The sequence below is a fragment of the Bison bison genome, unplaced genomic scaffold, assembly GCF_000754665.1.
Source record: "Bison bison bison isolate TAMUID 2011002044 unplaced genomic scaffold, Bison_UMD1.0 scf7180017864080, whole genome shotgun sequence".
NCBI lineage: Eukaryota > Metazoa > Chordata > Mammalia > Artiodactyla > Bovidae > Bison > Bison bison.
Window position 1 is genome coordinate 4,457,467 of NW_011494652.1, and position 14,365 is coordinate 4,471,831.

At 49.4% G+C, this 14,365-nt stretch overlaps 1 protein-coding gene across 2 annotated transcripts in view; it reads right to left on the minus strand.

The window, feature by feature from the left end:
* Positions 1-6: 6 nt before the first annotated feature.
* KDM2A (lysine (K)-specific demethylase 2A) overlaps positions 7-14,365 on the minus strand; it is a 91,000-nt gene continuing 76,641 nt past the window's right edge. Inside the window, exons 13-22 of one of the 2 annotated variants that reach the window (XM_010837716.1) lie at positions 12,588-12,671; positions 10,900-11,169; positions 10,251-10,382; positions 8,605-8,694; positions 8,323-8,391; positions 5,691-6,403; positions 3,682-3,845; positions 2,971-3,129; positions 2,188-2,403; positions 7-1,745 (exon numbers count right to left, since the gene is read on the minus strand). In XM_010837716.1, coding sequence (XP_010836018.1) covers positions 1,564-1,745; positions 2,188-2,403; positions 2,971-3,129; positions 3,682-3,845; positions 5,691-6,403; positions 8,323-8,391; positions 8,605-8,694; positions 10,251-10,382; positions 10,900-11,169; positions 12,588-12,671 — 2,079 coding nt within the window. In that variant the 3' untranslated portion in view covers positions 7-1,563. The remainder of the gene's footprint in view (positions 1,746-2,187; positions 2,404-2,970; positions 3,130-3,681; positions 3,846-5,690; positions 6,404-8,322; positions 8,392-8,604; positions 8,695-10,250; positions 10,383-10,899; positions 11,170-12,587; positions 12,672-14,365) is intronic. The other variant, XM_010837717.1, reaches the window with a different exon arrangement.

A 14,365-nucleotide genomic window follows, 5' to 3' on the forward strand; every position in this document is an offset into this window, starting at 1 on the left:
CCTGGGCTCCTTCCCCTCCCCCACAGGGCTTCAGGAGGAGGAGAGCCTGAGGCTAGGCTACAGGAAAGGGGCCGGGAGGGGATGGGCTGGGTTCCAGATGGTGGGGCAAGGTTGTGCTATCGCCTTCCTTTCGGATGGGGAGCGGAGTGCAAACCCGCGTCTATCGTTTATCAGCTCTTGCCACAGGCTGCTGCTACTGAGCATCTCCTCACACACTTAAATATTGACCCAAAAGAAATCCCGACCTTTCGTTCCATTTTTTTTTTTTTTTAAAGTGCAAAAAGCTCTCTGCTGCCCTAGAGAGAGGATCTTTGGACAGGCCGTTCAATGCAAAGTAAGAGGGGGCAGCTGATGGGGCTCGACACAGGGCAGTGGAGCGGGAGACGCCAGGCTCCCCTCCTTCCCTCCACACACACGCTTAATACACTCAGCCACACACACAGAGGCACATGCACACCCCCTTCCATGGCTGCAGGCAGAGGGCAGGTGACTGGCTTCTAAGCAGGACTCCCCACCCCTCCGAAGGCGCCGGATCAGTGAGCCGCTGAGGCTAGACACAGGCGTGGGCTCGGATGGCTACAGGACCCGAGGCCTGGAGCCTGCCCAGGGGCAGGTGGGGACTTGGCCTAGTTCTCTGACCCCCCAGCTGGGGGAGACAGGCTGCTCCCTCTGAGGATAGACATCTAGGGAAAGCCCTATTCAGGTGGGAATAAAGGAAAGTGTGAAAAAGGGTAGGGCAGGCCAAAGAGGGAAGGGATGGGGAGACGGTGCCTGTCTCAGGATCTGCCTGGGAAGCAGTAAAATTGGGTGTCCCTGGGGTAGACAGTTCCAGCTCCTCTGAAGAGCCTCAACCCCAATAAGTGCAACAAGGACTTCATAGAAACTAGCAGGAAAGTCTGGGGTGGGGGAACCTCATTCTGTGAACTACCGTGAGCATCGGACAGGATCAAGCTACAAGGAGAGGAGGGAGAGCACAGACACAGACAAGAGGTGTGGACACCTCAACAGCACCAGTGTGATCTGCATGGGTCTGGCCTTCCTGGGGCCACTGGCCCCTCCTGCGTAAGTCGGGAGAGTGTGACGGAGGAGAGACACGCATTGGACACCACGAGGAGAACCTGGCCACGGAGACAGGGCCGCTTTCTTCCCTGGGAGTTTGCTCAGAACCAGGCACTGCTGGGGACCATGGATGGGGGGAGGAGGGCCCCAGGGCCCAGTGCAGGTGATGGCTGCACAGACACCCCAAAGTGAGAACCCGGCCTCCTGGCCGACGAGTGAGTGGGCGGGTGAGCAAGCAAGCAGGCACTGTGACAGCACACAGCCTGCGCTTTCCCCTTGGATCAATTTGCTACTCCCTTCTTAGGAGGGAGAGGAACAGGCCGGTAAGCCTGGGGTCCACCCCTCTCTCTGCCCTGACTGTAAGGGGAGGGCTCAAGGGACAGGAGAGCAGAGAGGGAGTGTGACGCTGGCCTCGGAGCCCGTGCAGGGGCGGGGAGAGAGGCTCTCCTGGCTGGGGAGTCAGGGGGAAGATCGGTTTCCTGTTCAGTCTGGGCTGGGTGTGTCTTAGCTGATCTTCTGTATCAGCTTCTCGTCAGACAGGCAGTACAGACTGTTGATGGACAAGTCTGAGATGAAGTGCTCGCAGGCTTTTCGAGTGATCTGCTTGCATCCTCGAAGGTCGATCAAGGTGACGTTGGCGATGCGCCGTAGGTAGATCAGGGTCTGGTCTGTCAGTTTATTGCAACCTGTGGGGAAAGTGACCACAAGGACAATGCTGCGTACACACACTCAAAGGAGCCTGCTTCTGACGCTCAATTCCCCAGCTTTCCTCAAAAGGCTAAACAAAAGTCCCTCTTTTCCCCGTAACTACCTGGCTCAGAGACCAGATATGCCATCAGCACGGCAGCCTCGGAAGGCCCCTGCCACCGTACTCCCTGCACCGCAAAGCTGCCCAACCTGCAGCTGGGTGCTGGCTGTATTCTTAGGCACCTGACAACTGCTCAAGGCCTTGGTCCCCACCAGTTACAAAAGGAACAGAGTTCCATGTCTTGTCCACATGTGAGGAAACGAATTAACACGGTTTAGTCAACAGCCCATGTTCTTTCTGTTCTACTGGTCAAACTCCAAGAAGGGCTGGGCTTCCAAAGGGCAGGGGACCATCTGTCACAGAACATGGCAGTGCCATACCTGCCATGTTGAGCTCTGTGAGGGAGTAACGAGTGGAAGACCCAACAGCGGTGAGCAGATTGGAGGACTGGTCTGTCAGGTGGCTGCAGTGACTGAGGTCGAGTCGAGACAGGAGGGGCATGTGGCGAATGATGAGACGAAGCGTGGCGTCTGTGATGTCAAGGCCTGCCAGCCGGAAGTCGGTCATGTTCCGGAGCTTGCTGCGATTGTCCTGGCCTGCACAGGCAAGAGAAGGACCTAGATCCAGACCCTTAACTCTAGTTCAGCTCAAGCTGCAGGCAGCTTCAGTCATGGATATTTGCTGGCTGGGCTGTGCAGGGGTTAACAAGCAGAACTGCCCACACCCAGCCCTGCCTTCAGGGAGCGAGCAGTGTGTGGGGGCCGTTTCCAGGAAACCAAACACGTTTTCTTTCTTCCCAGCTGCTGGATTGTGCCTCACTCACACAGCAAAGGGGTATGTGTGGAATGCTCCTCTCCTTCCCACACTCCCACACTTTTCTAGACCATCAGGGAAACAGGCTTCAACGTTCCACCTCAACCATGATGCCTTCCCAGACTTCCTCAGGCTTATACTCTCTAACCCCCAAACTCCACTGACCCACAAAACGGACTTACTCCTTTCTTTGCAGGTAGCTATCTGTAAATAGTTAACTGTACTTGTACATAGTCCATCGTCCTGTTTTCAACTTCCACTTTTCTACTTTTCAACAGTGTCATTTCTGGGACTACCTGAGCTTCTGGGAATGCTGAAAGGAGCACAGGGAAGTCAGGCCTAGAGCATACCCGGTTTATCCGCCGGTGGAGTCAGCAAGTCCCGAATTTGAGGGTCCTTGATTCCTACTGCCCACCGAAGATCAAGGGTCCTGAGAAGGGGGCAGCTGGAGGTGCTGAGGGCAGAGACTGCAGACCAGGAGCAGCCTGCTAGGAGGAGGTCTTTCAGTCCTGCAACGGAAGGAGACAGACATGCAGTAACACACTCTACCAGCTGTCCAAAGCCTCAACTACCAGCTGATCTGACCGAGGTAAACAGATCCCCAGCCGAATGGAGGAAGGGACCATATCCTAAACTTATTCTAGTAATCCTGCTCAAAAACTTCTTTGCCCTCCTAAATTACATCTAACTCTGGTGGTAAAATGGATTGCTTGGTTTCCAGCAGAGTAACAAGTGTGTGTGACTTCTAAGACCTCAAAGTGCTTAAGGGAATCCTTACAAGGGGCTAATCAAGGCGACATCTTAACTCAAATCCTCTCTTCAGAGACTACACCGAGAAGACCTGCAGAGCTGGCGGTAGCACCTGACCCGCCAGCCCACAGTGGCACCCTGGGGACTGGCAGTTAAGGTGGGACCGGCCAGGTTTCTTGCCAAGCAGAAAGGCAACGATGGCACAGACTGTTGCCCTAAATTGCCCGAAAGCAATTCTAAATAGCACTGCCAATAATGCAGCTTTCCCCGCCGGCCCTGGGCCCCTGGAAGGACAGCACGGGCCTGCTCACCTGGCAGCCTATTGACGAGCCATGTCAGCTGTTTTTTGGAGATGTTGGTCCAACTGAGGTCAAGGCTAACTGGCTGCCTCTTGATGATGCCACTGAGAGCCTGGGGTACAATAGCCTTACACCTACTCAAGTCAATTTTTGTCCAAAGTCTCTTGTCGCAGCACCTGTAACAGAAGGAAAGAGAACCAGCTGTCAAGACCTCACATCCCTTGTCAGAGGAACTTCACCACAGGCTGCTGGAGGCTTCTGGGAAAAGCAGAGCCTTGGAGATCTCCCTCCCTAGATGCTTCTTCATGCATATAAGGATCATGCCTTGCCATTTCTTGCCTCAGCGAAGAGAGATTACTTGACCAGTCCACCCCAATTTACTTTGGCCAGGTTGAGAGCACAGAGCGACTGTCAGGGACACACAGTAAAACAATATACTATAACCCCTCATTTGCATTAAAATGGTATGGCTCCCACCAAAGTGTATACAAAGGAACATTAAAAAAATTTCTTGACTTCTTACTGCTAGAAGTTACTAGGTTTCCCTCTACTCTCCTCAAAGTCTCTCCCAGCCGCCTGAGACGCAGAGTGGTGCTACTTGGCACATCCAGCTCATTGTGCCTTGAACTCCAGAAAGAACCCATTTCATTATCAGGTCGCAAGAGGCTCTTTATTAAAATCAGGCCTGGAGAGTCCTCCACCACCCTTAGGTTTCTGCCTCAGTGCTATCTTTACTTTTTCTAGCCAGTCTACATCAGAACAGAAAGGGAGAGGCCTGCCTTTCTGCGACAAATCCACAGGCCACAAATAGCACTGCAACACGCGGCTTCTCTTTAATATTTTACAGCCCAGCCTGGCTCAGCGTCTGGCTGGCAGGGCAAGAGGAGATGGCATATAATGGGAGTCTTATGTGGCTCGGCCTAGAAACTGAGGGACAGAGCCACCACTGAGCCCTACAAAGACAAAAGTATCAGGAGAATCTGGAGGTCACATGTCAATGCAGATTTGGGACGTAAACTCATGGTTGCAACAATGGCGTCTTCACTTAGAGACTGAAAACTTCACCCAGGGCACGTGAAACTTGTATGGCAAAAACAAGAGCCCTGGACCTCAAATTTTTCATGTGTATCAGAATCCTCTGGTGGAGAATTTATTAAAAACAGATTGCCCAGCCCCACCCTCAAGGTCCTGATCAGCAGGTCTGAGATATGCCCTGAAAACCTGCGTTTCTAACAAGGTCCCAGGTATGACACTGGTTTGGGCATCACACTTTGAAAACGACCGTAACAGGATTTGACCCAGATATAAAGGATTTATCCTAGGGTTTAGGAAGTTAAGGAAAAACAGTGTCCAATGGAAATCTTTGTTCATCACCTCTAGGGATGCTCCCTTAGGTCTTAATGTCTAACTTGAGAAGAAATGACAGGTTTCACTAAGAAGGACAACAAAGTCTCAGGAAGCCTCAAAACTGAACCTTGCTTGCTGGAGAAAGGTATTCTGGCCTAGGTTTAGAGTATGAGAATTAGAGCTGTGGAAAACTGTGAGTCTGTGAGCACCTGCAAAGTTTCTGAAAGCACGTATACCTTTCTCGGGAGATGGAGACGTAATGGGGCAGGGGTGTAAGAGCGGTCGTCTGTGTCCCCAGCCCCAGGAGTGACTGGCGTAACAAATGCATGATGTGTTCAACTAACTGGGGGCAGGGGGATCATGACTCCGAAGTTTTAGGACACACCGTACCCACCCCCAAGCCCCAAGGTACAAATCCATTCAAAGTCCAGTAAGGAAAGACGGGAAAGTACAGAGCAGGGAGAAGGGGCCAAGGGCCAGATTTCCCTGATGACACCTGCAGGCACGGCCGGCCACATCTTTCAAGAGGACCCCTGTGTCTGGGAAACAGACTGGGTGGATTTAATCCTTTAGGGCCCAACCAGCCTCCAGGAGCCAAGACACATGCTGTTCTCACATGGAAAGCTGCCACCTACGCCCATACCCCTGTGCCTGATCCCTGTAGCCCTGCTCACCATTTATACCACGTCTTGCACACTCGCATACATTCACAAAGTTCTCTGCGGCTGAGGTAGCGGAAGACAGACATCCAGACCTCCCGCTGCATCCAGCTTTCGTCTCCATCCTGAGCCCAACTGCCCCGGCCATTCAGCCTGGCCGCACCCCCCTCCTCTGCACTGTCATCTTCCTCCTCCTCCTCCTCCTCGTCCTCCTCCTCTCCCCCCAGCCCCTCCTCATCCCCGCGCTGGGGGGTTCGGGCTGGGCAGTGCTGGACCAGCACACGGGGGGAATGGCGAAGGTTGGCAGAGGAGGCCGTGATGGCCTGCAGCTTGGGCACAATGGATGTCCCGTGGAGCTCTTTGGTGGGCCTCTGCAGCGTGACAGTGAGGTACGATCCCCGGATCTTGGCTTTCTCAACTTCAGACAGCTCCTTTTTGCCGCTGGGATTGTTCTCCTTTTCCCGTACCATGGTGCGCTCTGTGGCCTGCAGCCGCAGCAACTGCCGCCGTTTGAAGCGCTCATCGCGGCTGGCACTGTGGTGGTCGCTGGGGCCGGCCCCAGGGGATGACCGAGTCACCACGCCCCGGGGGGAGGCCGGGTCGTGGATGAGCTGCAGCATGGAGGTGGGCGAGTGAGGTGGGGGCGTGAGGGGCTCGTCGCAGCTCCGCAGGGGCCGGAGGACTTTGGCTTGCACGGCTTCTTCGTCACTCTCTTCCATTTTCCGCTTCTGCAAAACAGGCCCGCAAACGCCGTGTCAGTGTCTCCTTTCTTCAAGACCCTCTGCACTTACCGGGTCAGCCTCTCTGCTGCTCTCGGGGACTAGCAGAGGGCAGGCTGCTGCTTTTCTATGGGGGAGGGACCTGTGTGTGCTGCAGGGTGGTCATCTCACTGTCTGCAAACCAGACTGTAACTGAGCTCACATCTGTGATCAAGGCAGCTGATTATAGAGCGAAACCCTCAAAATAAGTTGCTTGGGAAATCTACCTGTGACAGAAAGGCCTGTGTCCAAGTACAGAGGAATGGGATCCACATTTGAGCTACATGATTCCAAAGCCTGCCTTACTCATTTCCTGTCCCAACTTTTTAGTTATAATATAATTCTCTGGGTAAAGAAATCCTTTAAAGAGGCTGCAACTCCTACCCCTACGCAATCTGACCATTTTAAATTCTGCCTCTAATTCAGCTCTTCACCCAAGAGACGCTTCTGCTGGAAGAAAAACAGTCTAAATATACACGTTTGAACTAGGATGCAGATTCTGATAGCAGTAAACCTACTGACTTTTAGCCCTATACAGGGTCTGAGTGTGACCCTGCCAGGCTGTTTCTACTCAGCACCCCGTGCTGTCCCGTGAGACCAACCACAGGTGAGAGATTAAGCCTAGAATGAGAAGCCACACTGCTCCTGGAGGAATCTCCTCAGGATGAAAATGAGGAATTCGAGTTTGGTGAAGCCAGTATCCCACAATAAAAGCACACCTCACCCTCTGCCACCTGTGCTCTCTGGTCCCCTGTCCCTTCCTGGAGCCCACCTTGGCTATGATGCAATGAAGCCTGACTACCATGTTCCACTGAGTATCAAAGCAGCAGGTCAGACTCCCTTAAGATGATGTTCTATGTCCCTCTGCAACTATTCTGCTCCCTTTTCTCCTTATATTCTTAGATCACTGTGGCTGAAAGAGAACAAGCAACTTTTGGATGCTGGCTTTTATAAGGCATTAGAAGGTAACACTAAATATAGTATCTGCCAACCTGTCTGCTACAGCAAGCACCCACCACCACCACCAGTGAAGAAGACAAAAGTAAAAGTTACTACTACAAGAACCTGCTGCTAGTTAGAAGAACTTGAAATGATAACCCTGCTGCTGCTAAATTGCTTCAGTCGTGTCAGACTCTGTGTGACCCCATAGACGGCAGCCCACCAGGCTCCACCTTCCCTGTGATTCTCCAGGCAAGAACACTGGATTAGGTTGCTATTTCCTTCTCCAACGCATGAAAGTGAAAAGTGAAAGTGAAGTCGCTCAGTCATGTCCGACTCTTAGTGACCCCATGGACTGCAGCTACCAGGCTCCTCCGTCCATAGGATTCTTCAGGCAAGAGCACTGGAGTGGGTGCCACTGCCTTCTCCAATGAGAACTCTAGCACTCGTCAACTCCAGAAATCCGTGTCCTCAGACCTATTTAGACTGAGAAGTTCAATGACCTCAGTGCCTGAGTGGGAAGAAATAGGGAAAAAAAAACCCAAAAGAAACAAGGAAACGTGTTCCTACTCTCCTGTACAGGGTACCTGGGGGAGACCGCCAGAGCATGATGACTGGCCTGAGGCCAATGGCCGCCTCTGTGCATGCCCATAGCAGATCGTGTCTTCCTGGCCTGAGAGACCAGTCCTTCTGGCCCTCTGACATTACTGGTGGCTACTGACAAGCAACCATAGTAGCTTGGGGCCAAGGTCACGGCACTGGTTCTCTCCAGAAGAGGGACTGCCTCTGTAGGACACAACTGGGCACAATGGCAGGACTTTGTGCCACAAAGGTGAAGCAGACAAAAATGTGAACCCGTGCAACTGGAAACTCTAGGGTACGACTGTATGTACCAGCTGACTCAGGTCGCTGCCTCCCCTCAAGTTTCATTCCTCACAGACCATGCTCACCTCATTTCCCTCCTCAAACAGCCTGGCTGTGGCTCCTCTTTTCCAAGGGCCCCAGGGTGTAGAAGAACACTGGGAATTTGCAGAGTCCCGGGGGAACAATATTCAATAATGCAAAAAAAACAAAATTCACAACTCAAAAATAGCTAAACAAAGGGGAAAATAGATAACAAACAAACAAAAAAATAATCTCCTGGGTCAGAAAAAACATGCAAAGGCAAACGTTATTTCTAAACTTGACACTTGCTTCCTTCTCACAGTGCGAGACTGGAAACGTTCCCTTACCTGGGCTTTTTCTGAGCTGTCCTCTTGGTAGCACTTTGGACACTCCCAGCAATTTGGCAATTCCTCATTAAGCAACCCCTCTCCATCCATCTACAGGCAGAGAGAGGTTATTAAAAATCTGTCTCATTTAAGAAACAGACAAAAGCCAATCTGTCTCTTAAGTTTCTTTTATCAAACAGTAACACAGACATAGGGTTGGAAAGAGTTACTCACTCCTAAACCCACTGGTCTACAGGGGAGGAAAAAAAAAAAACAAAATCAAGAGCCATTTGGCCTCACTCTCAGCCAGTGGGATACTGGCCACCCTCACTCTGATCAAATTTAGCCTTCAAGAGAAGATTCCCAAGAGTCTGAGCCAATCTGGAGTCTCTTCCTCTGACACATACCTTCTCCTGAGGGTCCCATGCCACTCTGTAAAAGGAAGTGCACATACAGGAATGGTGCCAGTATGATCTTGAGTGTGGGGCATAATGGTTATGATGCAGTTGTGGCTTTGGTTTGGAGACTAGTAACCAGGTCTCTATGACTCAACTGTTGGGTGAGGATAAATAACAATATCCACCTTACATGGTAATGGTGAGGATTAAATGGATTAAATATTATATAAAATGCTTAGAAAAATGTGTGGCATGTAGTAAACACTTTGTACCAACCATTGTCATCATGATGATGATAATACCCTATTTTATACCCTATTTTATCAAATCCAAGATACGTATTTTTTCACATTTGAATTGTCTGAAACTGGGCTGCTTCTCACAATTAACAGTCTTATATAATCATTGTCAGCCAGGTGGCAGTCATGACATAGTTGACACCTTCAGAAAGACCAAGAAAGTACCAGCACCAACCAATGTAATTTAGATTTACAGAAAATCTAAGATAGACCCAATTTCACAGAGTTGTCTTCAAGATTAAATGAGGAGTCATATAAAACTGTGCTTCTCCATTCTGGCTGCACATTAGAATCTCTTGGGGAGCTTTTGAACACACCTCAGCCCAAGGTCCATGATAGAAGAGTTGACTCAATTTCTGAGGTTAAGGCTTAAACCTCCTTATTACCCACCCCCCTTTTTTTTTTTTTGCCGAGCTGTGTTGTGTGGCTTGTGGGATCGTAGTTCCCAACCAGGGATGGAACCCGGGCCTTTAGCAGTGTACGCCCATAATTCTAAACACTGGATTCCCACAGAATTCCTATTGTTACCTGGGGTAGCGCACTACCCCAGGTATGCACAGAGCCTGACACAGACTCAACACACACTAAACGTCAGCTGACAGTATTACTCTCACCATCTTTCAGGAACTAATAACCCACGGATACAATGAAGTATGTAATAGAGACACTTTAAAAATGTGAGGCATTCCAAAATTACGCTATTCCACGATGGCTGGGGACTCCAAACATACCCACGAAGGCCAGCCTGTAAGCTCCATGAGAGCAGAAACCAAGACTATTTTCTGTACTAGTTTAGCCTCAGGGTCTAGTACGGTCCCCAACACTGAATATAGACACTGAATCAAGAACAGATGTTAGACCCCTCTGTGACCCTCAGCAGCCCCTTGTGACAGATGTCCCACTCTCCTCTGCTCCACTCAGAGTCTTGAGACACTCTGTTACCTCATGGGCCCCTTAGGCCTCTCCTCACCTGGAGGCAGCCAGGATGAACAATCTCATTGCAGATACAGCATTCCATGAGTTTCTTCTCAAAGTCCTGTGTCTCCTCATTTTGATCCACCTCTCCACAGAGGGAACATGTGACAGAGTGAGGCAGTCTGGGCTATAAGAGGACAAAGACAGAAACCAAGCTTAGATCCTTATCATTCAGCTTCCCTTTAACTGAAGGTGGACAATTTGGTTCCTGCAATTCTCCAGTAAACACTTAAGAGAGAATGGAGATGAGGTGGAGAGAAGAGAGGTTTTGGCAGGAAAATGACTAAGGAAGATAGGAAGAGTCAACCAGCTGAGTAGAGACCAACAGGGATCAGTTTATTTTCAGTTGGCCTATCCTTGGCCTCCCAGGTCCTTCCTTTCTAATCCACTTAAAGAGGGAACGGACTGCAGTGATCTGTCCTTCAAACACTAGTCTCTCATTTGAAAATTAGGCAAAAATTAGATTATGTTAAATATCAGACATCTTCCTTCTAAATCCAGAGACAAAAGGGGCAAAATGAAAAAAGCCATAGACAGCAGAATCTTTTCTTTCCAGCTCTGCGGGTCTATACTATATGTATATTCCAGCCCCACCCCCGGCACCACACCCCTCCCCCATATTCTTTACCCAGCGGATCACTCACTGCCAAGCACTGCCGGAGAACACAGGACTGCTTCATGCGACCAGGCCCCCCAAACTTCTTCATGTCCCTGCAGTAGTGACAAACACCACACTCTCCCTGCACGCAGGCTTTGCATTTTCGACATCGCACTCGTCTCCGTCTGGCTCCAGACACGATGGGAGAAGCAGCGGCTGGGCGCACAGGTGTTAACCGCGGCGCTGGTTTCATAGTGTGAGGCTTTGTGATGGGGATAGTAGGAACCCGCACCTTTGGCCGGGTTGGGAATTTAAGCTGGAAAGAGAAAGCAGTGAGGACTGGAGTGGGCAGATGATGATATGGCCTGGCAAACTATGGCCTGAGGGCAAATCGCCCACAGGCTGTTTTTGTAAACAAAATCTTATTGGCACAAAACCATGCTCATTTTTGTTTTATCCATGGTGAAGTGGCAGAACTGAGAAACTGCAACAGATTGAATAGCCTGCAAAATTTAAAAAATTATCATCTTTATTACATTTATTACCTACACGTTATCTTCACAAAAAAAGTTTGCCAATCCCTTCAGACTACTTCAGCCACGTCCCTCTCACTCGGTTGATCTGCCCTTCCCTGAAGCTTTCTATGTGCCAAAGGCATTGCAGGGGCCCTCCAATATTTCCTTATCCTGAATATTATTACTCCGAATACACTTCTGAAGAAGACAGGAAACTGCTTGAAGGAGCAACAAGTCTTATTCTTTATTATTCTAATTCAACCCTACAGTTCTGGCACCTAGCAGACACTCCAATAACAGCTGAACATGAATGAATTTCTCAGGTATACGCTTATAATTTTAGCACCTGTATTTTACCTTGCCGGTGATCTTTTTAAGAACAAGGACTGTGTCTTCCACTTCTTTAACTTCCACTGCGCCTTAAACACTTTTTGGACACAAAACACTCAACAGCCAGGGCCAGAAAGGACTAACCTGCTTTGCGGCAGCCCCAGGTGGCCAAGCAGAAGCCAAGTGGGACAGAAGCACTGAGGAAGGAGGAAGTGCTTCTTCAAAGACATATTTTAGACACACACCTTTATATTTTGCCTAAATGTTCCTGGGATGTGATGGCTCTGCAAGTTGTATCTGGGAAACAAAGAAGAGCCTAATTTATTTGCCAGACTCACGACCAAGATCAGAATTCTATGACTGATCTTGACAAAGGACAATATGGGATAGAATTATATAGGACCTGACTGAAGGGACATGAAAATTCATAAGCCACAATCTATTAACTAATGGGTAGCTGTTTTCGTCCCTTCTCAATTCAATACTGAAAAGTCCGAATCAAGGGGAACCTTCAGAGTGTGGTCTCACTCCAATGAAGAAACGTTCTAGCCTTTTAAATGTATATCTAATTATTTTAACTAATTTTACATCAGATCTATAAAAAGAATTGAGTCACTGGGGCAGAAGGATAGGAACCAATCCACTCTGGTGAACAAATGTACACGCTGGCATCTGAACTTGGAGGCAGGTCTTCTAGTTTGACAGTCTGTTAAGAGAGTCACCTCCAAAGATAGCTTGACTGAAGAGTCAAAACAGAACTGAGTAATGATTTTCTGTCAGTTCACATTAATGCACCAAAACCTGTCTGCCTCTGGTTGTTCTTTTTCTTCCTGGAATGGTAATAGTTAGCCAGCAAAATGTTTCAGCGGCTTGAAGAATGGTTTCTTACCTTATCCCTTTTCGGCCACTGTACTATAGGGACTCCAGTGAGGGCTAACTTGGGATCACTGTTGGCAAGTTCCTCCAGCAAAACCTAAGGGTGAGACAGGAGAGAAGAGGGGAAGAAAAGACACAGTGAACAAAGAGTCAACCACTCCTAACAGCATCCAGACAGACTTAGCCTCAGTTCCCCTAAGCACCAAGGGGAAGAGCAGGCTGGCAACTTTCGACATTTTCCGTTCATATAGAGACCCGCTGCGAAACAGAAGATAGAAGAGAACTCGAACTATCAGGACTTTACATTGACCTTTGCTTCCAACCCTGCACTTTGTGTGCTCACTGTAACCAGGCTACCGTTGTCAAGTGTTGTCACATACTTCTATACATGACAGTAAAACTTTACATCAACTCTTCACTTTTCTATACCAGCTAACGAGTACCATCATATTTTAAAATAATTCCTTCATTCTGTCGACGTTATCAAATACCGACTGGCAAAAATAACAAAAAGGATTGGCTAATATGAATAACAGGGTCTTAACATCTTGATTTCAACCCAGGACTCCGTTCTTCGAAGGCCGATTAAAGAAATCTCATTCTCAAATCTCTCTCCCTCACACCCACATGCACACACACATGTACCCATATGCACACATGGTCACTTATTTGCCTTTATTCCTATAGAGGGGGCAGCAACAATCTCAGGGGCAACAGTTCTCATGCCTTTAGCCAATCTAGTTTGAATGCCTCGAGGAACAATTCTACAGTAAGAAACTGCCACTCAAGTGAGTCACACTGGTTATTATTTTGAAACAAATCTTTTATGTTTTAGACAGAAATTTCTCAGTCCCAAACCTTCTAGCACAATGAAATCTCTCCTCACCTGACCTCATGAGCCCTAAAGCAATGGCAACCGCAAAACACCACCACCCCCCCCCCCACAAATCCAGAAGACAAATCACACAATTCTTTCTGATTGCTTTAGATGTATACAGGATATCAACTGTTTCAAGAAAAAGTAAACTTTTGATCCTAGACAGGCCAGCATGCCTGGGCCATTTTAAATAATCATTCTCAGAATCCTGTGGGCTCTATGCCTAGAGACCAGGACTCTTGAAGCATGAAGCATTTCTCTACGAAGCTTTTTCATCCTTAACCTAAGGATCACGCTCCGGATCCAGAGCTGGGACTCAGAAAGACCCTTTAACTAGTACCCACGAAGCTCCTCCAGGATAAGTCCCTCTGCCAAGTCCCCCAGATGCCTCTCTCCCTCCCCCAAACTGATTTTCTCTGCAGACGTTTTATTTACTTCGAGTTGCTATGGCATTCTATTCTGGAGCCTCCTGTTAGCACCACACTGCGTAGGGGTGAAGAGGCGGGGTGCGGTGCCACGTGGGACCAGGCTCCGTCCCGCTCCCAATCTCCCTGGGGTGAGAAATTCAGGTCCATTCAAAATGTGTGCTAGGCAGTGCGAGTTCCCCTCCCCCACTTCGCACTGCTGCCGCGGAGTAGGACTCTGCCCATTTCCTCCGCCCCTAGAGCACTGAACTGTCCACAAACAGGGACTTTCCACTTTCAGCAAAACAGACTGCACAGAAAGATCCACAATTGTTCAAGAGTAGAACAGGGACCTAACTATCACCAAAAGCAGTCTACCTGCTAGATTTCTGTGGGGGACAAGGAAGGGTAGGTGGGAAAATTGTGTCTGTGTTGGGGCGGGGGTGGAGGGTGTGGGGTGTGGGGGCAGCTGTTCACAGAGGCACGACTCAGTTACTAGGGTCTGCGTGG